General features: G+C 35.9%; 1 protein-coding gene across 5 annotated transcripts in view; it reads left to right on the forward strand.

Moving 5' to 3' along the window:
• dclk1a (doublecortin-like kinase 1a) overlaps positions 1–27,114 on the forward strand; it is a 433,299-nt gene that overhangs the window by 377,429 nt on the left and 28,756 nt on the right. For all 5 annotated transcript variants that reach the window (XM_051926741.1, XM_028799297.2, XM_051926742.1 and 2 more), the window contains 8 exons: positions 10,743–10,830; positions 11,294–11,402; positions 13,980–14,037; positions 14,264–14,383; positions 15,629–15,775; positions 23,578–23,711; positions 24,376–24,453; positions 24,949–25,045. In XM_051926741.1, coding sequence (XP_051782701.1) covers positions 10,743–10,830; positions 11,294–11,402; positions 13,980–14,037; positions 14,264–14,383; positions 15,629–15,775; positions 23,578–23,711; positions 24,376–24,453; positions 24,949–25,045 — 831 coding nt within the window. The remainder of the gene's footprint in view (positions 1–10,742; positions 10,831–11,293; positions 11,403–13,979; positions 14,038–14,263; positions 14,384–15,628; positions 15,776–23,577; positions 23,712–24,375; positions 24,454–24,948; positions 25,046–27,114) is intronic.

Raw genomic sequence — 27,114 nt, forward strand, 5'->3', positions numbered from 1 at the left:
ATAGGTATATTTACAGAAATATAAGTTTTCATAGATAAATGTGCTTGTAAATCTCGTATAAATTTACTGGTATAGTGTAATAGCATATTAAGACATGTACCTGAATAAAATTAATATGTGTAATATTCTACATACAGTTATATGGTACACAAGTCACACATCATTCAATCTGTAAGGTCATGTGTTACATTTAATAGAGGTTTGTAAATTTAATATTCCCTTCTACAGTGAATACCAAATTTGGTAGCTGAACTCAACTCTTTATACCTTCATGTTTCATGCCAGAGTGTCAAGTTCTGGTCCTGGAGGGGCACTCTGGCTGCAGGTTTTCATTCCAGTCATTTACTTAATTAGTAACCAATTGCTGCTGCTATTGTAATAGACTTATTTTTCTTTAATTTTAATTTACTTACAGACTCCTTTAAATATTTTATTAATTTGCTACTTGTTAAGGAAAACTTAATGAGATGCAAAGTAAGCCTACAGGTGACACCATCTAACTTAGGGGTATTAAGATGTATTTCTGGGAGACTTCCATTGTTGCTGCAGGAAATGTCTTAATAAGAAACCATTTTTCACAGTTAGTAATTACATGACTTGCTAGTGGACTCATTTACAAAACTCTTGGCTTTTCTGAAAGTAATGTCACATGTTTTGTGACCCAGGACAAATCAGAACAAATACAGTATTTTCTCAGATCACTGTTTTATTTTTTTCAAATATTTTATTGAAACAAATACTGTATAAGGGATCCAAAGATGTAAATGGTGTCAAGCTTGCTGGTCATCTATTGATTCTCTTTGCATCTCATTATTATTTGGCTAATGGAAGCAAGGTTTCTGAAACTTAAAATGCAAGTAATTTAAAATTAAAAGATATTGGTTTAATTAGCAGCAGTAGATGATGCTATGAAAGTGGTTGGAACAGAAGTCTGCAGCCTCTGTGGCCCTCCAACATTTTTCCAAGTGCCCAAGAGTTTGACAAGTGTTTAAAAGCATTCCTTCCTCTTCCCCCTCCGACTTCACCCCACTGCAGCCTCTTGTTTACCTGGAGCACTGGGGTTTAGGGCTTCTTCCAAACTTTTTCTCTCCTAAAGAGAAGTGGCTGCCAACTCTCCAATTCATTTTCATATTAATCATATCTTTTGTAGTTTGGATAAATGATAAATGTTAGTACAGTCCATTGGACAATAGTGGAAACGTCAGAAATTTTAGACTGCCAATGGCGACACATGGTTTAAATCAATTAATCATTAGGAAGTCATGTAAAGACGTTCATCATATACTGTAATCAGTTTTCAAAATTAATAATGAGCTCAAATGATGTAATTCATTGTTTGAATTGCTTTGCACTTTTTACATTTACTGATCCAATGAGGTTAAATTTTAAAGTTTTGTTTAAATTATTTTGACTACATTCACTAGATGGATGTCATTCTTTAAAACTGATTGATCTGCTAATGTATTTGATAAACTATATTTGGCAGAAGTTTGAGCATTTTGATGACTCTAAAACATAACATTTTTTATTTACCACAGGAAAAATATGTTATATTGTATTTGCATGCTTCAACAATTTGTAAATACATTAGCATAAATATAAACAAGTAATATTTAAGTATGCTGTTCTATTATTTCAAGACCAGTGCATAGTCCAGAGTAGGTACCGTCTTTGTAACCAATGTTGTTAGTAAAAGCTCTGGATATAGACTTTGGATTGAAATTAATGTTTCTGAAGACAATTAAAGAATAAATATATACAGTATTTGAAAAAAAAAAAAAAACAAGAAATGCCCAGGGTTTCTGTTGTATAAGAATCAATTTAATTGACTATGTTAACAGACAGTTAATGTAACAGTAAATGTAAGCAGGTTCAAAAACTGATGCATAGATGAAGTAGCCAGAGAGATGAGACATTATCATTATTTTTTATAATTTTTACTATGGAGAAAACATAATTAAAAGACATTGAATTTTTACCATTGGTAATTATGTGGTTGACGTACACTAATGTCTTCTTGATTATGGTTAATGTCAGGTAAATCATTCCTAATTACACAGGATTCCACAGAACAAAAATTTTCTACAGACAAAGTTTAAAAATCAAATAGTGTGCTTCTCAAATGTATCCTGTAGCACTAATTGTTGTGCTATAAATGTGTACAAACAACTTGTGCAGAGCATATTTGATCAGCATACATAGCTGTTAGAACTTGACTAAGGACGATAAGATTATTAAAAAAACTAATTGATCATATTCAGAGCAAATATGATAATCAGTTACATCTGTTTATGTATTTAGCCTATTTTTATTTTGAGTCCGAATATTTTTCCCATCTGTTATTTTGAGCTCCTGTGTAACTTGAATATATGATACGCAAACATTACCTTAACTGTCACCTACTAAGTAAATCCCTTTAGTACAGTATGGTGGCTAAAAGTTTATTGATTTCACTGAAAAGTAAAAGAAATCATTTGAACAGAATAATCAATGAATCCTAAATCCTGTTTCCTTTAATGTTTTTCAAAAATTATTTCAAATTATCTATTTCCTGAACCCAGTTCTTCCAGTACGATAAAATATGAAATCAAGAAGTCCCATGGTTACTTTATAACATGCTCAACCAGAAAAGCTGCAGTCATGTTTCTATATTGGAAAAAAAAGGTTTGTACCTCATTACACTCGATACTATCATGTCGTCTTTACACAAGTGTTATTTATTTTCATGCTGTGATTATTTCTCAGACCTATCAGACTTGTAAATAAATGTCACATATAAATTCACTATCTTGTAGGGTGAATGTGAACAGTTTATTATTTTGGCAAACATTCCCCTGATAGTGCTACTCAAAAAAGAGAAGTACTGAAACACTAGTCTGGCACAGGCTGATATTCAGCACACATTTGATGATTTGTTTGTCTACGTAACTAATATAATTGATTTTGGAATATAATGCCAATACACCAGCCATCTTGTCATGTTTTTTTGAACCTGCTTCCTCCACATCTGCCCATTTAAATTTTTTTTATTTGGAATTTAAGATATTATGTATTCCCAATCCAGTATTATAAAATGGCAGTACACAATGGTTGCTCAGAACGTTTTGCAAAACTGTCTATTGCTGGTAATTTATTATTAATTTGCTTTAATATACACATAGGATAACTGGATACATTTGCTACATACCTTATTTTTATACATAATCACAGTCAAGAGCATATACTCCTTTCTTGGTCCAGTCTGAATCAAATCCTGCATTTGTAGCTGCTTCCTCAGTAACCTTATCAGTTCTCATTAGTCTTTTCACGTGGATACCATCCTAGGGGCTCCAAAGAGGTGTGAATCTCTCTCTAAGCTAGGGGTGAGTGGAGAAAAACAGTCCTCCCAAGTTTTGTGCTTCCTGTATTTTCAACTTGGGTGTGGCCATTAATTTTTAAGTTAAAGATGAATTTTAGCAACATTTTTGTGAGGTCGAGCTCTGCTTAAATGCTTCTGTAACTTCTTGCAAATCTCAGCGTGCAGATCTGAGTTAAGTATTATCATGTCTACCAAAATCATGCCTTTTGAATCCCAAAAAGTGTCCATGGCTTTCACTACAGAAGGGATATCCTTAAACTACTACTTCTGAAGAGATATCAAATGATGCCATTTCATTGATTATCTTTTACTCTCCAGTTCAAATTGATGGACCCCCAGTGACGACCTGTGAAAAACTTTCACAGTCAGTCTCATAATGGGAGAGCAAATCAGAACACTTTCATTCTGCAAAGTTTTGTGATTGATGTCATGGTTTCATGTAACTCAATGTACACAAACTTGAATATTCTAAGGCCAGCGAACCATTTCAGGCTAATCATTTAGATGTATACAAAGTGCAACTTGTTTGGGCAACCATTGTACGTATATTTATTTTTAGACTGTTATTTTATATCCATCAGATTCTTTTAGGAAAGTAAGTCACCCCAAAGCAGACTGTTAATTTCTGTTAAGAACTGAAAACTCCCCATGCTGGTGAGCCGAGCTATATAAAAATGTCATTTGTTAAATTGTTTCCTTTTTTAAAATATTTATATTTTCTAGACCTCTTTGTAAGGTTTTTGTCCTAGCAGATTACAATAAATTAAAATATTTTAATGTACTCAGTCAAATTGACATGAGTTATTAGGTACATATTAAAATATTTTAGATCAAGTTCCCAAACCATGAATAATTATTGAATGCTTTAAAACCATAATATTAGTGCATTTATACAATCTGAAGTCCAAACCTGATGGCTCCACTGAAGTTTATTTTGTGTAAGACATTTTATATTTATATAATTTTTTTTAAATGTGCAAAGCATTCCTTATTTAAATAATAATTTGAATTGATACAAGTAAAACAAGATGTAATACCAGGTTTGCAAATTTTGGATGTTAGCTTTTCATTGTATTGGCATATAATATAAATTGTAATGTTTCTTTAGAGCTTTCTGTATACCATTTCCATTTAGTCATGTTGGTAGAACTGATTTTTATGGCTCACATTTGAGTCAATGTTTCAAATCCAGCTATTGTATAATAAAAAATAAATGGCTTAACTGTATTCTGGTGTTTCCTCCATTTATTCAAGTGTAAATTGCATCTCAGATCCTTGGATGAACACTGTTTTGTTTTTTGTTCTTGCCTAATCATACTCTCCATGAATTTAGAGGTGTTAGCCAGAGATAATTAAGACATAATTGTGCTTAAGAAAATGATCTTTGTTGTGAACCATGAGTATACAGCATGCTATGATATTTTTCTTCACAGACAATTTTAATTAATGCCATCAAGTTAATGATTAAAAGGTGTTGATGGAAGATGCATATTCCAAAGTGAAAAATCAAAACAATGTGAAATGTGTCTTTATGATATTTGTTTATAGAAAAATCAGAATGCCACTTGTGGCGTAGGAGTTTCACCTTTCAACCTTTTTTTGTGAAATAACCTCGGATGTGCTGTCAGTAACAAGTTTTCTAAGGTATATAAGGCATACGTTTGTGTGCTCTTGGAACATTGTGTTCCTTTGATTGCAGCTCTGGACATGTAAATTACGTTAAGGTTAGAACTTTGTTGCCTTTCTTTAATTTTTGTCGAAGTTGAAGAAGGCTGTTTGTTGCCATGGGAACCAGAAAAATTGCCCGGGTCTGCCTTGCAGAAATATGTTGGGCGGGAAAAAAAAATCTGCTTTATAATACAAAATGCATTTAATCTCTCTGTCAATAAAACCTACTTAATTCTGTTTAGTATTACAGAAGGGTCAGAGCCTGTCCTTACAGCATTGGGCGTATGATAGGGACCACTTGTGCATGTGTCAACTGCAACAATCAAGAATTGCCAGTTCCTGAATGTCTTTGATGGGGGAGGAGGATCAGCATATCTGGGGGCACACTCGCATAGTCATTGGAAGAACATGTTAAACTCCATACAGACAGTGACCTAGAAACTTAAATGAAACCAGGACGCTGGATTTGTGAGATCTGTGATCTCACTGATTTCCATATTCCAACTTAAACTGCTGTATTCATCCATCCTTTTGAAGCCTTCTTCACAGTCATGGGAGACTAGGCCTTACCCTGGCAGCACTGGGCAAGTGGTGAAAGCCAACCGTGGATGGGATGCCAGTCTGTTGCCAAGCATTCTCATTATAGTATCCTTACAAAGCTTATTTCAATCTATTCATTTTCTGAACCTGCTTTTTCTACTCCTGAATCCCAGGTTGCTGGAACCTGTCCTAGCAGTGTTGGATAATAAGGCTGGAAACAATATTGGATGAAATGTTACTCCATCATGGGGCACACAAATACACACACACACCAACAGCCATTCATATTTGGATATCCTAGGGTTACAAATCAGCCTAATGTACAGTACATGTCTTTGGGATATGGGAACAAATCAAGTGGGCTGAGACTGGAGCCCAGCTCTCTGTAGCTTTGAGTCTGTAGCACTAAGTACTGCATACTGAGAGGAGGTTTTAATAATGTTTATGCCTGTTTTACATATTCATTCAACGGCAAGTCTCATACTGTGCTTTGCTTTTCACTTCAGTCCAAACTATAAAAAGTTGCCCTTCCTCTTTGTTTGTTAGTGCTTTTCAGCATTCTAACTGGTAATATACATCTTGTAAGAAAGAGAATTTCTAACTTTCGTGTCTAACACAGACATATGAATACCAGATTTCACAAGTAAGTACTTTACACAGTGTATCATTCTGGGGGGAAAATACTCCGTGAAAGTCTCTAGAGGGCAAAAATGCAAGTGAATTGTCATTTGAAAAACCAGGGCCTTGGATATTATTAGCAGCACCAGTTAAAGTGGTTTCCATGGAAACGGAATTTTAGTTCACCCAGTCATTCTGAAATTTTTAGTCAGATCTGAACAAAAACAGAAATATGGGGTATTTGTGCTTAAGCATTCATAAAGAAGAAAATGTCAACCCCACTCACTTAGTGAGAGAGTCATTTAATGCAAAGGAATATTCTATTTTTGATCAGACTGGATCAATTTAAACATTTCATTGTAATTTTATTCAGTGAAAAATTTCAGGTTTTTAAAAATCAGTTCTTCCTGACACCAACTTATAAAAAATAGCAGGAAAGAAATGTGGCATTCTTCCATTTTTTTGTGCCTTAACTGGTAGAGAAAAGACAATCAATATAAACAAACACAAACAACAACTTAACTAACTTTTTCAACTCATTTAAGGGTTTAGGATAGAACCTACCATAGTAAGCATTTGCTTACAGGACTATATCCAGGATACGTCCCTGGATGGGTGCTAATCTATCACAAGGCCCAATCACATACCCAAACTGACAATTTATAATACCCAATTAAACTTACAGGGACATATTGGAATGTGGGACTGCAGTATCTGGAGGACAAACACCACCGACATGCAAACTCCATACAGACAGTAACTGAACACAGGATTCAAACCAAGATGCTACATCAATATGGAGGTTGTACTGGAGAATGCTTGCTTCCGATAGATTAGAGTGGTGTAATCATATCCATTGTGGATGACTTACCTTCGAGGGCACTCGACAGGCAATCAACAAAGAAAAAGGAGAGAACTGTAAATGTGGATCTGCTAACCTTGGCACTGACACAGATCCAGCTCCATTCATCTGTCGAGTATGTAGCCAGCGCATCGCCTCCAGAACTGGCTTGACTCCACATGAGAAAAGTCATCAACTGGGCTGAAGAAGAGGAAGTAATCCTAGGACCAAGGAATGCTAATGAATGAATAAACTTCATACAGTGCCACCTTACAGAATTTAAAGAAATGGAACACAAATTAGGAAAACACAAATTCATTCATTTTCTGATTCTACTTATTCTGGGATGTGAACTCAATTATTCATTGCAGGCAGGGAACAACCTTGGAGTTAAAGGCACACTGATATGCATACCCACACTTACAGTACAATCACACAGGTCTGTTTAGATTCATAGAGTTAATCTAGCATGTGTGTCTTTAGTAAACTGTTATAGCCTAAGAAATAACAGACATGGTAATGACATCTGAAATCCTCATAGGCTGTGTCCAGGCCATGATCTGAACAACACAACACAACTTTAGTAACGATCCGTCTTGCAAAAATATGAAATTTCAGTTTTCCATCCATTCATTTTCTCAACCCAGTCATTTCTATAGAGTAACACAAGACATATTCAAACTTGATTTAGCTATTTCTATCCATTATAGTAATCAAGAAAAAAAATTAAGATAACTAAATTGCTATCTTTGTACTTTTGCTCACTCTGTGTGGTTCAAAAAGTGAAAGAACAGCACCGGCATTAGTCTCTCTCTCTCTCTCTCTCTCTCTCTCTCTCTCTCTCTCTCTCTCTCTTTCTGAAACCTAAAAATGAAAAACTACCTATGGGATTAGAAATGAAAAAATGGCAACAATCCCAAAAACTGTGAGTCCACTTGAGTAGAATATGCATTATTGACAATGATTACCATCAACAGTTGATGATGTTAAGAATATCTGAACAAGACTAAAAATCATTATTATTCTATATTTTTGAATTTTTCAAGCTGCTAAGTAACATCTCAAAATGATCACAATGAAATCCTGATGCAAGTTTCTCAATATGTATGGTGGTTGTCCTGAAAGAGACCTTATCCAGTTACATTGGGTCAGGCTCCTGGCCCTGAGCGGGTTTACAAGAATGTCAAGTGAAACATGAAATTGAACCCTGGCATTCTTCTGTGATTGCTACAAAAGAAAAATGAAATTAATGTTGGAGATATGGTATGGCAATGGTTGACACTTCTGCCTCCAGTCTTCAGGGATCAGGGTTGAAAATCCAGCCCAGTCACTTTCTGACTGGTGCTTGCATATTCTTTTCCAGTTCAGATGGTTTTCACCAGAGCCTGCGGTTTCCTGCCTTATTCCCTAATATACTTGTTAAATGAATTAATAACTCCAAAAGGGTATCTTGTGAGTAAGTTTGTGTATGTGATTGAACTGAATTGGATAATCAGAATACACAAATCAATTGGTAATTACTTTTTAACTCAGTCACTGGATGCATGGAGTTTCATGTTCTGCCACCGTCTCTATAGTGGCTTTTACTAAGGGTTCTTTCATTTTCGTCTCTCATCCCTAAGATATGCACTTTAGGTTGTCAGTATGAGTAACTGTGTGTGTGTGTGTGATTTTGTCAGACTGGCACCCAGTCCACGGTTGGTTTTTAACGTGTGCGTATTGTTGACAGAAACGGCAGTGGCCCACCAGGACCCTGAATTTGACTGTGTGTTTAGAAAATGAATGGCTTGGTAGACAGTAGTTATTTTGTGTGTGTTTTCACATTTTCCCTGCTTTACCTTTTCCCTAGGTACTCTGATTTTTTCCCCCAAATTCCAAAGAGCTGCATATTAACTTTGGTCACTTTAAATTAACTCTGTGCGAGTGAGAATGGATGTGCCTTGTAATGGGCTGGCATCCCATCATGAACTGAAATGGTTGTGTCTTGCACTTGGTGCATCTTGGGTAGATTCCCTGTGATTCTAACATTGCATCATTTAGGTTCAGTAAATGTATGTACATTCATCTAACAACTTTCACCCCACATTCCAACACAAGGACATTTAAGATACTAGGGTTTTACCTACCACAGTTGTAAAAATCGACTGCAGAGTACATATTCTGGGCTATGTCAATGTGATGAGAAAAGTGTCATATTTTCATTTCCAAGAATTAATTTTCTTTTCTGCAAACGTTGTCAACAATATGTAAATGTATCTTTGACAACTCTCAGAAGAAAAAAAAAAAATTTTCATTGTCGATTTCCAGGTGTTCATCTTGTTGTCAGAAATCATTTGGTTTAAAAATAGGAAACAGAAGTTATGATTTGATGATAATTGTCAGTGTTAATGAATAGATAATTTAGGCTTAGATAATTCCAGAGACTGAAAACATAGCATACAGATGTCAAAAGCTTTTCCAGCTTCATTTATATAAATCACTTTATAATATTTGAACTCTTTTTTAATCTATGGAGTCATTATCTCTTAAAAGGAGTATCCATTGCATCCATTTTAGCAATGAGCTGGCTCTTCATCAGGGGTTGGTTCCTGCCTTGGATGCACTGCTGCCAAGATAGGCTCCATCTTCTTACATACTGTACCTACAACAGGATTAATTGGGTCCAGTACTTGGATTGATAATTCACTCACTTTAGTTGCTCAGTTTCTATCCCCTTTTCCTGGTGAGAATTAAGGGTGGTCACTGTCCGAGTGTAGTAAATCAGGCCAGAACACCCTGTAACTACAGCAGCTTTAGTCCCCAGGTACTCCCTATAGAGCTGACAGGCATGCCCAGTGCATCTGGGGCCTATAATCCCTCCAGTGAATCTTTGTTATGCCTTTGAGTTTCTTCCTAATTGCTGTGCTTGATATACCTCTCATAGCAGATGTCCAGGGTGTGGACGCCCTAACTAGATACCCAAGATTCCTGAACTGGCACTTCTTAGTTATGTGGGCCAAAAGCTCTACTGTAAGGTACTCCCAGATTATCTGACTGCTCACCCTGCCCATAGAATACAAATGCTAAAATCTTCACTTTTTCTCCTGTAAATGTGATCTCATTCTTGTGCTCACTATCTGAAGTTGGTCATCACCGGTGAGGATGGGAACACAGATTGACTGTTAAATTCACCTTTGCATGCTGGAAGGGCTTGAAAGCCTCAGGGATGCTTGAAGGTAAGTTGATGGGATCCTTTCACTCTTGGAATGACCTAAAGACATGGGCCAAGTCTTGAGTGATCAACAGATAAATTCTTGCAATGGTTAATTTCAAAATTGTAAGAGAGTTGTCCAGAACAGTAACACCAGGACCTAACTATGCAATCAGACATGAAATTGTCATTGAAAATCAGTAACCTTGTGAAAAGATAACCCACGTGCTCCAGTTGGCTGTCATCACGAAAAGCAGCATAGACTCATAGACCATTCAGGCTCAACACCTACAATACAAGACCAAGGGTGAAGTTCAGTCTAATGAAGCGATTCCCAAGTGTGGAACAGATTTGGACACACTTGACCTTGATAATATCTAAACAATTTTCTTGGAATAATTTTTAATACTGTAAACTACCTATATTGTTATCCCTTTAATTATACACAACAAAAAGTTATGGCATCTCATTTTTTGTTTGTTTTTTTTCTTTTTCATTTTCTTTACCTACTGCACATGCATCTGCAGAGCTCCCAACACAGTGGGTCTTCAATATCTTTAGCATCAACAAAAGTTTGTAGTTCAATGGATGAAAATGATGGTCCAGGAAATGACGGTAAGTCAATTGTTATGATACAGTTTGTTATTAATAGTTGTTTTCTATCCCTTTGGACATGAAAATACAGAGGTTCACAGCAGGCAATTTATCTTTATTTCCTTTTTATTATGTTTACACTTTTACCTGTTTAAAAAGGACAATTGTATTTTTATTATCTCACTAAGTAGAATGAATGTATTTAAAGTTACAAAACTGAAGCAGTGTTTGATGTGTAGAACCTAACAGAACCATCCCTGTGGCCGTAACGTCTGTTTGGAAACAGAAATTTGTCTTCATCCAGCTCCTTAAGTTTTTTTCGTATCCAGTCTTTTATTGGCCTATGTGCATGAGAAAGTGTGTTTGATTGAGGATAGGTGACCTGTGCAAGATATCTGTTGGAACAGTTCTATTCTGTAAATATCTTATTTTCACCATGGTTTATATCTTGATATGTGTTTGTTTTTACGCTTTGATCACATAGATTTGGTGGATGAATGTCCTCAAGTCCCAGCTTCCATAGCAGAGAGATATAAAGTCGGGAGAACAATAGGAGATGGCAATTTTGCTGTAGTACGAGAATGTGTTGAAAGGTAAAAATGTATTTTTTGTTTATAATTTAGTATATTAACTATATCTTTTTTATTTTTTTTTTCAATGAGCGGTACACAAGTGAGCGGTCATTAGTAACAAATGAGAGCAGTTTGTGACAATGTACTGCTCTTTTGCCTGTTTCTGATTCATTTGCTCAGGACATTATAGAGCAGCATTTATTTTCCATTGAATATCTTGAATATTGTGTACAAAAAATGAAGGAATTTTCAGGGTAAAGTTCACTAATGTAAGTGTTTTAATGAATATTTATCAGTGGCCTAAAGTATAGGTCACACATGTTTGGTCATCTAAGTGATCACTGAAACTCTTGGTCAACACAGTTAATCACAGTAGAATTTACCTCATAGAGCTCTGCAAATGTGTGGTATTAACAGCTTTTGCCCTAGAATTGCTTGACATGGAATTAAAGATGCATTTTGAAACAATAAAAGCAGACTTCTTATTAGTTTAGTCAGTTTTTCTACTAATGAACAAAATTTTGAAATACAAGTGAATTACATGCAAGAATCTCATGAGAGGTAAAATTGTAATTTAAGTCCAAATTAAAATTTGCATCTTTTCATAAAATTCAGTTAGTTTCTCTTATATTAGTAATTACTACTCGCATATAATAATTTGTTAGGTGAAATGTGACAAAGACAATTCAATTATAAATAAGATTTCAGATTTTGGTTCAAGTATTGAATGTAATGAGAGAGCTTGTCTTGAACAAGCTGCCAATATAACCAAATGTTTTGATTTTTTTGATTCTTTTTTTTTTTTTTTTTTTTTTTTTTTTTTTAATGAATCTGTAGCTTTTCATAACACAATCCATAAAAGCGAAAAAGGCAATCTAAATTTGTGTATACAATAATATTTTATCTACGAACTATATCCTATAAAAAGCACATTGTGACAGTTCACCAGAATGGAAGCCTCAGACACAAACTTTTAGGTGACACAGAAGGATTTACAGCGCACAGATTATTGATTCATTGTACACAAGAGTGACATTAAAAGCTTCCACTGTTGAAATGAACTTGCTGAATTCTTCATGCCGCCTTGCTTTCACTTCAATCCCAACATTCTCCTATTTATTTCTCTGTCTTGTAATTTCAAAGTAATGTATAGAATGCTTCCACAACTCCCAGTGTATCAGCTTGGCTCAGTACACACACTGCACTTCTGTATAAGTATTTTTAAACTTTCTTCCTAACATCATTAAAGTCTCAGAGTGGTAGTAAAGCCTTCTCTGATGATGATGATGATGATGATGATGATGAAGATGAAAAAAATGTTAATTCCAGCAAAATATATTTTCAGTGTCTTTGGAAACAGTACACATGTCACATATTCACAGCCACTGCAGTAGATAGATAGATAGATAGATAGATAGATAGATAGATAGATAGATAGATAGATAGATAGATAGATAGATAGATAGATAGATAGATACTTTATTAATCCCAGGGGGAAATTCACATACTCCAGCAGCAAAAAATATTAGATTAAAGAGTAATAAAAAAAATGCAGGTAAAAAAACAGATAATAACTTGAATAATGTTCAACGTTTACCCCCTCTGGTGGAATTGAAGAGTCGCATAGTTTGGGGGAGGAATGATCTTCTCAGTCTGTCAGTGGAGCAGGACAGTGACAGCAGTCTGTCGCTGAAACTGCTCCTCTGTCTGGAGATGACACTGTTTAATGGATGTAGTGGATTCTCCATAATTGATAGGAGCGTGCTGAGTGCCCGTTGCTCTGCTACGGATGTCAAACTGTATTTGACTGCAGTATCAACTGTCCAGGCACAAAGTCTGAAATCTGTAGACTTCTTGATTAATAGTACAAAGTAAAACAGTAAATGTAAGAATACATTTTCCAAACAAAAATAAAATCAATCTGTGCATGTTCTGAGAGTCTCCCTCCTTATAATCACACTTGAGAAGTTAATTTTCCAGTAACACATAACATTTTTGTTCCTCAGGTACATGGTAATTATTTCTTTACTAACCTTGTAGTTTTCCATTGCTGACACCTGAAAGCTGGTGCCGCTTTGCATCTCACTGCTGAGCTTACTTTTTTTTAGTCTGGAGGGACAAACTTTTCTGTTCCTGTACAAATAGATTATTTTTTGAATACTGCATTTAGCTGACACCTTTTATCTAAGATGATTTGTAAGATCAGCATTTATTATTTTTGCATTCATATATATTTTGTACAATTGGAGCTCATGCAGATTAAGTGTCTCGCTCGGAGTTTATAACTGTGAGACAATGGCAGGTATTGAATCAGCAACGTTGTGGTTGAAAGCCCAGTGCCTTAGTTACTTTACCTCTCTTAATGGTGTAATTCCTCTCTGGCAGACTGATGTCAGCGAAGGCATCAATTTTACTGTCCAAAAAATACATTTACTGTGAGTGGACTGAAACACTCCTTGGTGTTTCTAACTTCATGGAAGTTTGTGCTCTCACTTAGTCCAAATACTTGTTCATCTGGTGTCCTGTTATTACTTACAGGTAGAGTATAGATTATTGTGCATTTATTAAGGTTGTATATTCTCTTTCTTTCTTTACCAGGTCCACTGGCAGAGAGTATGCATTAAAAATCATTAACAAAAGTAAATGCCGAGGCAAAGTAAGTAATTTGTACTCAACCAAAAAGTGGAATTGTCAAAGATTTGAAATAATCAGTTATTCTGTTCAATAATAGTCAGATTGTAATGCACATTTTTGGATATTTAATTCTAAGTTGTTGTATTTACTTACAAAATAATTTTTTTAACTTCACTAAGTGAATTATTTAAATAAAAACTTTAAAAAAATTAATTCATTCTTCATTTCTTCTTTGTTGTTTGCTGCAGGAGCATATGATTCAGAATGAAGTATCTATTCTCAGAAGGGTGAAACATCCAAATATTGTGTTGTTAATTGAAGAGATGGACACGTATAATGAGCTCTACCTGGTCATGGAGCTTGTTAAGGTCAGTAGACAGAACTGATATTGCAATTTCCTGTATCGGCCCAGGTGTAAACATTTTATTGCTTATTTTTGTGTGTTTACGATTGCTTTGTAAAACATGATGAGGTGGTGGGATGATTAGTGCTAAGGCATTTTGAATCCATCATCCTGAGTTCTAATCTTATTCCTGGTCATTGTCCGAGTGTAGTTTCTTCATTCTCCCTATACTTGCATATATTTTTCTTCATGTAATCAACTTTTTCCTCCCATATACCTGAAATGATTGTGTTGGGTTACCTGACTCTTCTAAATTGGCCGTATGCTTCTGCGAGTGACTGGACATCTGGTTGGAAGAAACACATTTACAAACAAAGAAGTATATAACACTTTTTTTCTTTAGCTTTTTTCTTTTTTTCCAAATCAGTTGCATGAAAATTTAATTATAAAAGTGATTTTTTTTTTCATTCTAGAAAATACTGAGTATACTGTTGTGTAGAATGGTATGGTTATTATTAAAAAATTTCCCATACACACTTGCTGTGTTTTTTTGTTTTTTTTTCATTATGGTTTTACTTGATTATTTCTGAGATTTAGTGTCACCCACCTTGAGCCCATTGCCAGCAGGATATGCTCCATTTCCCTTGTGACCCCCAAGTTTAATTATAGAAGTTTTAGAATACTGTGCTAAATTTTGTTAATTTATCCAATACTTAACTATGTAGTCATAATATTTCGTTTTGTAATGGATGCCATTCCAAAACAAAGGTGTTTTGTGTGTAATGTAAAATTCTCAAGCTTACTTTAATTAAATGTATATATTCAAAAACTATGAAATTGAGGTGCACTAATTATGCTGTAATTTCTCATGGTGCCAGATTAGTAAAAGGTGTTTTGTAGGTGTAACACCATTCACTCATATATTACAAATATTTTTAAAAATTAGGTGTATTCTGCCCATCAGTCCATTTTCAGAGCTTGGCACACAGCATTTAATGGATATGTGCCATATTTTATCATAATAATGGCCAGAGGAGCTGTTCTCCAAGGCTTAATCTAAAGTATGGCACAGTGAAATAAATATTCAGCTTTTCCATTGCACGTTTTTTCTTTTAAATTGAAATCCAATTGACTGCCCTCCCATATTTTTTACGATGCCATTGCATATGAGGGCCTATTCCGATAGCTAAACTGAATAAAATTGCTTTTAAAAATGCCTGGCATGTTTTGAAACAGCTGCATTTTTATTCATTTCTCTGTCATTCCTCAGGGAGGAGATCTGTTTGATGCCATTACCTCTACAAACAAATACACAGAACGGGATGCCAGTGGCATGCTTTACAATCTGGCCAGTGCTATCAAGTACCTGCACAGCCTTAATATAGTCCACAGAGACATTAAACCTGAAAATTTACTGGTAAGTTCAATGTTTATATCTGCCTGTGCTCTTTTTTTGAAGATTTTAATGCTTGCCAGTCACAGATTCTGTTAGTCATTTTTCTTCTTAACTTTAGGCTTTAAAGAAGGCTTTAACTACATAAAATAAAAGAATGGCCATTTAGACAAAGAATGAGTTTGATATTTTCCAGTTAGAACATTAAATCTTGTATGTTAAAGTCAAAATGAGAAGTTTAGGTTTAAAAAAAATCTGCTGGACAGCAAAAGTGGAGGAAATGATTGCATGAATATTGGTTTTTAAACATTTAACTTTCCCAGATTTCATTTAGAAGGTACATACCACTAAAAATTCTGAAAAATTAGATGATGCCAATATGTGAAAAGTATCAAGTACAGTAATGAAAAATATTTGAGTAAAATTAGAAAAATGGGGAAACAATCTGAAAATATAATGTAATGTTGATTAGCACAAATACCTTTCACCATGAGTAATTTTGCAGAAGTATTTATCTCTGACGGACCAGAAAAATAAATATTTGAAGCCATGGAGAACTACCAGGAAGCTAGTGCAACTTGCCTGATGAATAAAGGAGTCCATACACATCATATTTTAGGTAGCAAGCTGTCTAAAAGATGTCTTCAACAAGAGAGCAGGATTCAAGGGCAGGGGGGACAGCAGAGGCATCTGGAACATAAGACCATAAGAAATGTGATAAATGAGAGGAGACCATTCAGTCCATCGAGCTCAATTTGTTCAGCTAATAGCTAAACTCTCCCAGTATCTCATCCAGATACTTCTCCGAGGTTGTCAAGGTTTTTGCTTCAACCACATGGCTTGGCAGTTTGTTCCAGATTCCCACAACTCTTTGCATAAAGAAGCACTTCCTAGCTTCAGTCGTAATATGAACTTCCACATACGGTAAGCTTAATGTCAGAAAGTGAGCGGAGTAAAGGCTTGCTGGCTAGATGGGCAGAACTTGGAGGGAGTTAGAGACAGATGAAGCTAAGACATTAGTGTTTGTGTACCACTTTAAACAGTAGGAAATTACAGAAGCTAACATTCTAGTTAATGAGGATAAGACCTGTATGGAGAGCTCCAGAGGAGCCATGGATTTCTCTTTGTCAGTTTACTTTGTTACTTTTGTTCTCATTTGGATTATTCCTCATTTGTGCATTTAAGAACAAATATATTATTTAAGAAGAAGTCTTGCATTTCTTGGGATTTTACCCGGAACTGGAGAAGCTGTAGGAGGCAATTTTTTATTTATACCAGTGAAGTTAGTCCATCCATCCATTATCCAACCCGCTATATCCTAACTACAGGGTCACGGGGGTCTGCTGGAACCAATCCCAGCCAACACAGGGCGCAAGGCAGGAAACAAACCCCGGGCAGGGCACCAACCCACCGCAGGTGAAGTTAGTTGTTAAATTAAATTGATACATGGTTTCTGAAGAAATAACAAACAACTATGCAGACCTTTTCTGGATTTCTGCACTTTAGTAGGCAGCTTAAAAAACTGTATCTTTTATTTTTTTAAGGGATAATAACTTTGCAAAGGAACTGTTCTTTGATCAATTGCCACTATAAGATTTCATTAGATAATCTAATGTAATTACAGGACACAGTTTTTCTCTGTATCAGTGAAATCTACATACAGTATGAATCAATAAGAAGCTAATCATAATTTTCACATTAAATTTGGTATTTTTAGCTTAGCAATAACACAATTAATGCAACATACTGATTGCATTTCACAGGCAAAAAAGACAATATACAACACACAAGACAATATTTCCTAAAAGAAATTAAAACATAAAGAAACGCTGAAAGAGATACTGATCAAATGCTGTATGTCTTTTAAAGTCTAATGCTGAGGCAGTGTTTTAGGGTGATTAGATAATTTTTGTTTTATGGAAATGCTATCACCAACCATTTAGCAAATGGTTCATTTTATTGCCAACTGAACTACAAGCAATTTGTCTCCTCCTCCTCCTCCTACTCAGCTACAGAACTGCAGTGTTGCATAATGATGCCATTTTATTTGTCTCACTTTTTCTTCCTGCTATCCTTGGTGAGCTAATTTATTACGGGTATAAAATTTAAAGCAGCCTCTTTTCAAATTAAATGTTTGACTTGGAGTTTCATGCTTTATTGCTGGCTTACTGTCTGTCTTAATCCAGCCTCAGAGAATAAAGTAACTCCCCTGTAACATTCAGGGAGGCAGTGTGAGACCATTATAATCAGATATGGCCTAACTGTATGTATAGTTGAGGGATGGAGGGTGTCAGGCTTCATGATTTTTGAAACAATATAAGGAATCGGACAAAAGAGAGTGCTATATACTGTATCATACTGTACATCACATTGAACTGCTTTGGACTACCTAAACAATTTAGACAGATTAACTGAATGTGCCATATGTTAAAAAAAACAAAAAAAAAACAAGATTTCTGTGTGTGCCGGATAACACACCAGCAGCACTCCTGTAACCTCTTCTGCTTTTCTCTGGCTGTTTTATGTCCCTGCCAATAGTTGTTCCTTTCAGCTAACCTCCCTTTGATAGTCTGACTCCATACTGACAGGGGGAGGTCATTTGCACTCCCGTATGCAATATGTTTATTGTTTGAGTTGGCTCCAAGTATATTGTACATCTAGGATGAAGAGTAATTTTTGTATGCATTGTGGCAAAGTGCCTCCTGGCTTTTCCTGTGTTTTACATCATTGTATCAGTCAATCATTTTTTATTTTGTATAGCACCATTAATGACATATACCAGCAAATTGTACATTTCAGGTCATAAAGTATTACAGTGCTGTGTAAAATACAAAAATGAAGCAGAACAATTAAAAACAACAACTACAAAAAACTCCAGCACTGACACATACCTAGAGGAGTTTGAAATATACTGTATATCTTGACACATTTTAAAACAGTAGGCGTCACAAGCCTTTATGCAAAAATCTCTCAAAAAAGAGTACACTGCAATAGTGGCAAAGAAATCAGTAGACCACGATTATGGGTAGAGCTTTCAAAAGAAGCAAACCAAGCAGGTATAGTGTGCAGTATGGTGGCAGAAGTACTGTCTCCACAAATTCAAAATGCATAGAGGACAGGTGGGTTTTCAGTGTAGAATTGTGACAATTGAAGCCTTACAAATAGACCTGGGATTAATAAAGTATCTATCTATCTATCTAGAAATAAAGTTTTAGAAAGTAGGAATCACAAACCTAAGAGAAGGGTTCCTGGGAGTTGGTTGACATCAGAAGATCTCGGCCGTTTAGCAATGTAAATAGTGTGAACAAGTAGTTGAAACAAACAAGCATACAAGTAGCAAAAGTTTGAAGATCGTTTGATAAACAAGTTCAAGTTTATTTTAATGTGTACATATGCAAGAAATAATTCCATTGTGCTGTCTCCTTGGAAGAATACAATGTCGGAGATACCAACAAAAGGACATACAAACTTGCATAAAACAAAATAAATTAAAAAAGAACTACATATATAGAGTTTAACATATATAATTGTCTGTTTTGCACAGTATATGTAAGAACAGAATAGTGGATGACCTGTGGATAGAATCTGTCTGTGAATCTACTATTGTGCGTGCCACTCATCCTGTACCATTTACCAGAAGGCAATGTGCAGTGCCTGTGTTGAGGATCAGTGTGAATGAAGGATGTGATGCAACAAATCCCCATGTGCTGAGGTCTGCCCGTTAGGAAGTTCAAAATCCAGTTACATAGAGTGGCACTAATCTTAAGTTGAGGACTGTATTGTTCGCTTTGATTGTATAAAAAGGTTAAAAGCTAAGCTTTATTATATAGGTGTTTTTATTGTCCCAATATGTGATGTGCAAATGATGAAGTATTCTTTTTGCTCTGTCTGTGTTGATTTATTAACTGAAGTTATTTCAGACTGGAATACTGTGTTTCAATATGTCCTAACACACTTCCCACAGTAATTTGAAGCATCGCCTTCTCTGTCTGTCCCGTATTGTTCTTTATTAGTTTACAGGTCTGACTTTCTCATGGATAATTTTTGAGTTGGGCATTTAAAATTATTACTTAACTAGGGGGCTCTGCCCCCTGCTCGCTTTCCCCCTTCTGTCTCACTGCCTTATCTCATTTGACGTTAAAGTGTCTCTCGCAGGGCATCAAAGTGTCTTCTGAGATCACGTCTCGTCTCCTGCCCAAGATTTTTTTTATAATGGAGAGATAAGTTCTTGCAAGACGGTTCAGGTTTAACAGACATTTGGGAATTCATTTGTATTTAGGATGTATGAAGTTTAGTTAATGCCAACACTAAATAACAAACATGTCAACATAGGTACCCTAAATGAGGGGAGTCTCAAAAACTTTATAGATCATAAGTAGATCTGTCACTTTGAAAGGTTAGGCAGTCCCACAATGTTGTGCGATGAGGTAGCTCTTCAGGCTGTTAAGAGAGAGACAGTAATTTTTACATTTCTGCAATGCAATGTGTTGTCAGTTGTTAAATATGTAACATACATCACCTGGAAATAGTTGTTCTATTACAGCTGGTGGATTGATTGTGAGTGTCATCATGATCAAGCAGTCCAAAGAAAAAATAAAAATTGGTTGTTAGATTGCTTTTTACCCTATTTTATTTTTCTCTTGAGTAGGATGATATTAGACAGCCTGACCATTACTGTAAATCATGGAGACTAAATTGAAAAACTGGTTCCATAATTAGAAAGCCAGTAAAAAGCAGAGCATCCAAACAGGGTCGGGGCAGAAACATGCCATTGTGAGAGCCTGAGAAGGGCATTAACTAAAGCTCAATAAGCAGCTCAGACTCCCTGGTCAGTCTGTCATCTAAGAGAGCCCAGACCTAAAAAAAAAAAAAAAAACCTAAACAATCAAGCCAAATGATAATACTATTATTGTTTCTGTTGCTAATTATCTAGCTAAAAGGTAGACTTTTTTCTTGTACATGCAATGGTCTGACAGAAAGCTCTGCATTCCACTTATTTTTATAGAAAACTGGCGCCTGTGATGTTGCACAGCGGTATGTTGCTTATATGTGCATGAGTACAAAGCTATCGGAGGAAGAGGTAGAACTATAATGGTATTACTGTCCTTTGATTGTCTGCTGCCTTCTAGTAGTTTGAGAGAATGATTTTAGCATTCTAACAGTCCCACAAGGCATTTACTTTTGCCTGATGCCAGAACTTGGTATACACTTACCAGGCAGTGTAGATGTTAACAGTGTAATATTCTATCACAATCACATTCAGTGTGCATATTTGGTGTATTTTAACTCTAGTTTCTAGTATCTTGCAGTGCAGTACTCGGAAGTTTTTTTTCTAGATCACATAGAAAATGAACAATGAAGCCTTTCATTAAAAATGCCTCGTGAAAATGATTCAGCTGTAATGCTACAGACTAGTCCTTTACTTTAGGGACTGAGAAAAAGACCCACATTAAGCGGTCCATAGAAGATACGGGATAATAAAGCAAATTGGCAGGAAAAGATAGATCAGAATAATCAAGATATAGCAAACCATGCGAGATGAGAATATGTGATAATTAAAGGGAAAAGCCACTGTTTCGCTGTGGTCACACATTTGTGTATGGTGTGAAGAGGCAAGTTTAGTTTATTAGTATGTGTGTACATTTCAAGTCTCTCATAGGCAGTATACGACAACAGATGGTTAATTCACCTTTAAAGAATGGATACAAGAAACACGCATCAGTTATGAGCATGCACTTGTAAATACAGGTGGCTGTTGAGTAGTTTTGTGACCTAAGCCAGAGGTTCTCAACTTTAGCACTGGGGGACCAATCATTCCAGTTTCTGCTTTTTATTATACTCCTGTCATAGTGAAGCAAGCTGTTATTTCCCAGTTCCTGTGTTTTGGGTTCAATCCAGAAATTTGGTTATTTTTATTGGAATGCAGCAATCATTTATTTATGCAGAATATGGATGGTTTAGCTTTTTTCTGTCATGGTTTTTAAGAGTTTCATCATCATAATTTTTGTTCCTCTTTCTTGATTATTCCGATTATTTAAGCTGTTATTTATTAATGAGAATGTTACAGTAGATGAAACTGAAGATGCCCTGTCCTTACTCTATTGAGCTTTGTTTGCTCTGAAGCCTGAATTGTTCATTCTGTACTGTCATTATTAGGTTATAAATTAAGGGAGCAAATAGTAAAAAGGTGAATTGATAGAGAAATAGCAAGAATACAATAGCAACATTACAAAAAGAACAAGAGCAAAAATACAAACATCTACAATCCTTACATATGTAAATATCACATTACTGTAGTTTTCTGTATGCCGAATAAAAGAAGAAAAAAGGTCAGTTACTTAGACAGTGAGATCAAACAGAAGTAAAATGATTCACTTATTTTAAAAGAGGTTGAAATGAAAACCTGCAGAGCCTTCCGTATAAATGAACTTGATATCCAGCTGATATAAGATAATGCTGTCGCAGTGAGACTCGTCATCCGTCTGCTCGCAGTAATGTTACTTGTCCACTGGGGTGCAGACAGGCCTATGGGTATTTATCTTTATCCTAAAAAAAGTCAGTTGTACAGTATTCAACTGTTACCTGTCAGCAGTGAAACCCAATCCTACAAATAAGTACATCAAACTGCAAAGACTAAACAGTAGTGCTGACCTCACTGAAAATTCTGGTTGTGCTTCAATTACAAGTAAATGAGAACAAAGCGTTTCTCTCACAAGACCATTTTCTTTGCAAATTTGAAAGGAAGATCTAAAAGAGGTGTACTTGGAATAGCAGTCCAATCATAAGCAGACTACATATTATAGGATTTTGCCTACTTGAATGCCAGCTTTGCATCCAGCTGGGCAGGGGAGTGCATCGTTTGACAAATCTAGAACAGAAGGGGTGTCAGGGACTTTCAGGAAAGTGAGCTACATGCACATTACCACCTGCATATTACTAACTGTGTTCTTGTTCTGGGGAAACAGTGCATGGCCAGCCATATCTTATATCCAGTTTGTATTTGGTGTATTGTGAGGGGTTTTCTGTTGCCAGTAAATAAGACGAGATTTGTTGGGCATGTTGGTAAATGGTGTTGCCAATATTTATTATTTAATAAGCACTCCCTTTGCTGGGATGAACTGTCATTTAGTATGTCCCTCAGCCCATACACCCTACAACAGTGGTCTCAAAATCTGGTCCTGGAGGGCCGCAGTGGATGTAGGTTTTCATTCTAACGCTTTTCTTAATTGGCGACCAGATTTTGCTAGTAATTACTAATTTCTTTTGAATTAATTTTAATTGATTTGTTCTTGAAGACTCAGACCCCAATTAAGAAAAGGGTTAGAATGAAAACCTGCAGCCACTGTGGCCCTCCAGGACCGAAGTTTGAGACCACTGCTCTACAATATAACTGCAATATTTATATTTGGAAATGACTTCAAATATATTGTGCTCTTTCTTGAATTGTGTATTGTATAGCCTGTTACCTTAATACATTCTTGCCAAATACTAATTATTATATGCATAGTGATGTCAAATTAAAATGAAGTAGACTAATGGGACATTAAAAATAAAAAATAAAATGATTTATTAAAGAAATTAACATTAGGGCTACAGAGACTGTAGTGTCAAGTCTGTATGAAGATTTTATTCTGCTTTATTGGAGACATTAAGAAATTTTACTTGCCCTGAGAGTCTGCAAAGTGGTGCCTTGCATACCAGTGTGTAATAATTTATTGTATGTTTCAAGCTGAAGAGTCGTGAGATGAATGCATTTATTTATTCTGGAAAATACAACTCCAGCAGCTACTATATTCTATTCTACTCTTTGCTTGTTTTGCCTGTAGGTTTATGAACACCAAGATGGTAGCAAATCTCTTAAGCTTGGTGACTTTGGCCTGGCCACCTTAGTAGATGGACCTCTTTACACTGTTTGTGGAACACCAACATATGTAGCACCAGAGATAATTGCAGAAACCGGGTATGTAAATGAAAAAATCACTGACACAGTGACTTTTATTCATTCATTTATTTACTTATTCATTCATTCTCTCTCACTCTCAGCATTTTTAGTCTACTCCAGCATTATGAAGAGGGGATTAATTTGTGGTAAAGCCTTTGACATTCTGTGTTTCTCCTCAATAATCTTTTTAGAAGCTGACAGAGAGTCCACTAGCTTTTTCATTTCAGTTGCATATTGTGAAGGCAACTTGTTGTGGCTACCTATCCTAGGATCCAGAAATGTTACAGAAGCTAACATGATATGCATAATCAGCCTCTCAGTCCAAAGGAACATTCCAGAAAGTCAGCTGGATGGTGCCATACCAAATGACTAAAGAAGTCTAGACAGTACAGGTTTGTGTCAAGGAGTGAAACAAAATTAATCAAGACTGCCACAATTAAAACAAAAAAAAAAACCAACTTGCTTAGTTGTTATACACCTAGAGGTCATCTCATCCTTCTGATGAACAGTACCAAAGAGAATTTCTGTTGTTCTTCCATGACACCTTCTCTACTTAACAACAGAAGAAATATTTGAGTTGTATAAATATTGGGTCAATATCCCATTGACATTTGAACCTAGTGGTATGAAGTAGAAGCTAATTGTTTGTATCTTGTTCACCTTTTCTTCCATCTTTTTGCAGATACGGCCTGAAAGTAGACATCTGGGCAGCTGGAGTTATTACTTACATCCTGCTCTGTGGCTTCCCCCCTTTCAGAGGGTATGTATTTTCACACAGGTCGTGACATTGCAGAAGACTTGTTGGATACGCATTTGTGAGTTAAAAGTTTTCTTCTGAATAGATTAAAAAGGAATTGTAAGTTGACTTTTATCTTAGTGGAACTAATAAAGTATTATAATTGAAACTCAATAAATACTTGGCCAAAAGTAGGTTATATTACTTGGACGAATTTCAAATTGTGAATCACTTTTGTACTGGAGTCTGTAGCAGATTTTCAGCAGATGTCGCCTTGCAAGAAATTGTTTTTGTAAAAACAAGTAACAGCTTAGCATGATGTTAGTTATAAGAAGGAGGAGGCAATCGGGCACAATCAATTCAATATGTAAGTTATACTACATTAAATATAAATATAATAAGCCATGTCTTGTAATTGAAATGTCTACTCCAAAGTAAGTATTTTTCTGAACATTTTTGTCTCCCTCTAGTGGATAAATAACAGTAGCATGCCTCCATCTCTTTTTATTTCTGCCTCAGGAGCAGTGATGACCAGGAAGTCCTGTTTGACCAAATTTTAATGGGGCAGCTAGATTTTCCATCACCATACTGGGATAATATTTCAGATTCTGCAAAGGTGGGATGATCATCATCTGTGCTTTTTATACATTGAAATAGTAACTTTTACATGGAATGGAATTAAAATTTCCACATTTAGAGCAGGCCTCGCAGTTAGGAGACCTGGGTTCGCTTTCTGGGTCCCCACTGCATGGAGTTTATATGTTCTCCCCGTGTCTGCGTGGGTTTCCTCCGGGTGCTCTGGTTTCCTCCCACAGTCCAAAGACATGCTGGTTAGGTGCATTGGCGATCCTAAATTGTCCTTGGTGTGTGCTTGGTATGTGTGTGTGTGTGCCCTGCGGTGGGCTGGCATCCTGCCCAAGGTTTTTTTCCTGCCTTGCACCCTGTGTTGGCTGGAATTGGCTCCAGCAGACCCCTGTGACCCTGTAGTTAGGATATAGTGGGTTGGATAATGGATGGATGGACATTTAGAGCAGACTCAATGAACAAGAACATCATTTTTTTATTTTTTTATATATATATATTTTTTATTTTATTAAAATCAAAAAACATTCCATACATGCAAGTCAACTGGTTTGAAACAAATCAACCCCCCACCCATGAGAAAGAGAGCTAGGTCAATAGAGTAGCACTTTAATAATAGTAAAAATATGTAAATAAATAAAGATAGATAGAATAGAGGGGAGAAAATCCACTTTCTCAATTTAAATGCTTATTCTAAAATGTTATTTATCAGATCCTGCCAGGTTTTGAAAAAGTTTTGTACAGATCCTCTAAGTGAGAATTAGATTTTTTCCAATTTTAGATAATATACTGTATAACATCAGTTATCCACTGATCCACAAGAGGTGAGTTTGGATTCTTCCAGTTGAGCAAGATAAGTCTACATGCCAATAGTGTAGTAAAGGCAATTTTTTTCTTAAATCCCTTGAAGGTGGAAGCAATCATACATTTCACCTTAATTCACCTTAGTTTTTATTGTCAGCTTTTATTGCTTCACATTATCCAGTCCACTTTTGTAACCAACTTTTCCAGGGCAGGGTCGCAGGACAGCTGAAACCTATCTCCGCAATCATCGGGCACAAAGCAGGAACAATGCCTGGACAGGGGCACCAGTCCATCACAGAAGATTTTCTTAACCCTCTAATTGTAATAGAAGGTTACAGCACACTTACTAACTAACCACTTTATTTATTAGGTCCACCTGTCTAGTTAGAGGTAGGACCTCCTTTTGCCTGAATTCTTTGAGGCATGATTCAATAAGGTCACTAAATCATTCCTAACGGATTTTGGCCGATGCTTACTCAAAATCATCATGCAATTGCTTCAGATTTTTCGGGCCACACATTCTTACTGTGAGATCTTTTCTCCCACTTCATCCCAAAGTGCTCAGTTAGATTAGGATCAAGGGACTGTGCAAGCGATTGGAGTAAACTGAATCCATCTTAATGTTTCTGTAGCCAGCACAAGATGATGTTTACTTCTTGACATGGGACATTATCATGATGAAAGTATCAATTTATTGAAGGCTAGAGGGATGCAAATGGTTAGCAATACTATGATATTCAAATGCTACCTTGTTTGCTATTCAGAGATATTTTGTGGGCTAAGAAAGCATTCCCCACTCTATTACATAACCACCACTACACTTTACCGTCTGCATTTCACAGCAGAAATTTAAGATTTGTCAGTCCAGGTGACAGCATGACCACATATCTACCACACCTTCCTATTCTCAGCGTGCAGGAGTGAAACTTGGAATGATCTTCCACTGTTCTAGCATGTACTGTATATTTCAAGGTCTGATCTGATGTGTTTGTTTAGAGATTCCTTTCTGATCTCCACTATTATAAAGAGCTCTTACATGACTGGGATTAAACTTGGATTAATAAATCCTTAAATTTGGGTGCATGTCGTCTTGGGAGTTGGTTCAAGGTGGTAAATCTTGGTGCATGAAGAGTAGCGATATGTTGTATGTTGATTACCACATGCAAGTGAGAACTTCACCGTATTCTGTGCATGTGACAGTAATAACCAGAAAAACCTATAATGATATACATACCAGCTATCAGGTCTAGATTTACCTGTTATAAGTGAACATGGACGAGTGCACGAATGTGCCCTGTG

This window comes from Erpetoichthys calabaricus, chromosome 4, assembly GCF_900747795.2.
Source record: "Erpetoichthys calabaricus chromosome 4, fErpCal1.3, whole genome shotgun sequence".
In the NCBI taxonomy this organism is placed as follows: domain Eukaryota; kingdom Metazoa; phylum Chordata; class Cladistia; order Polypteriformes; family Polypteridae; genus Erpetoichthys; species Erpetoichthys calabaricus.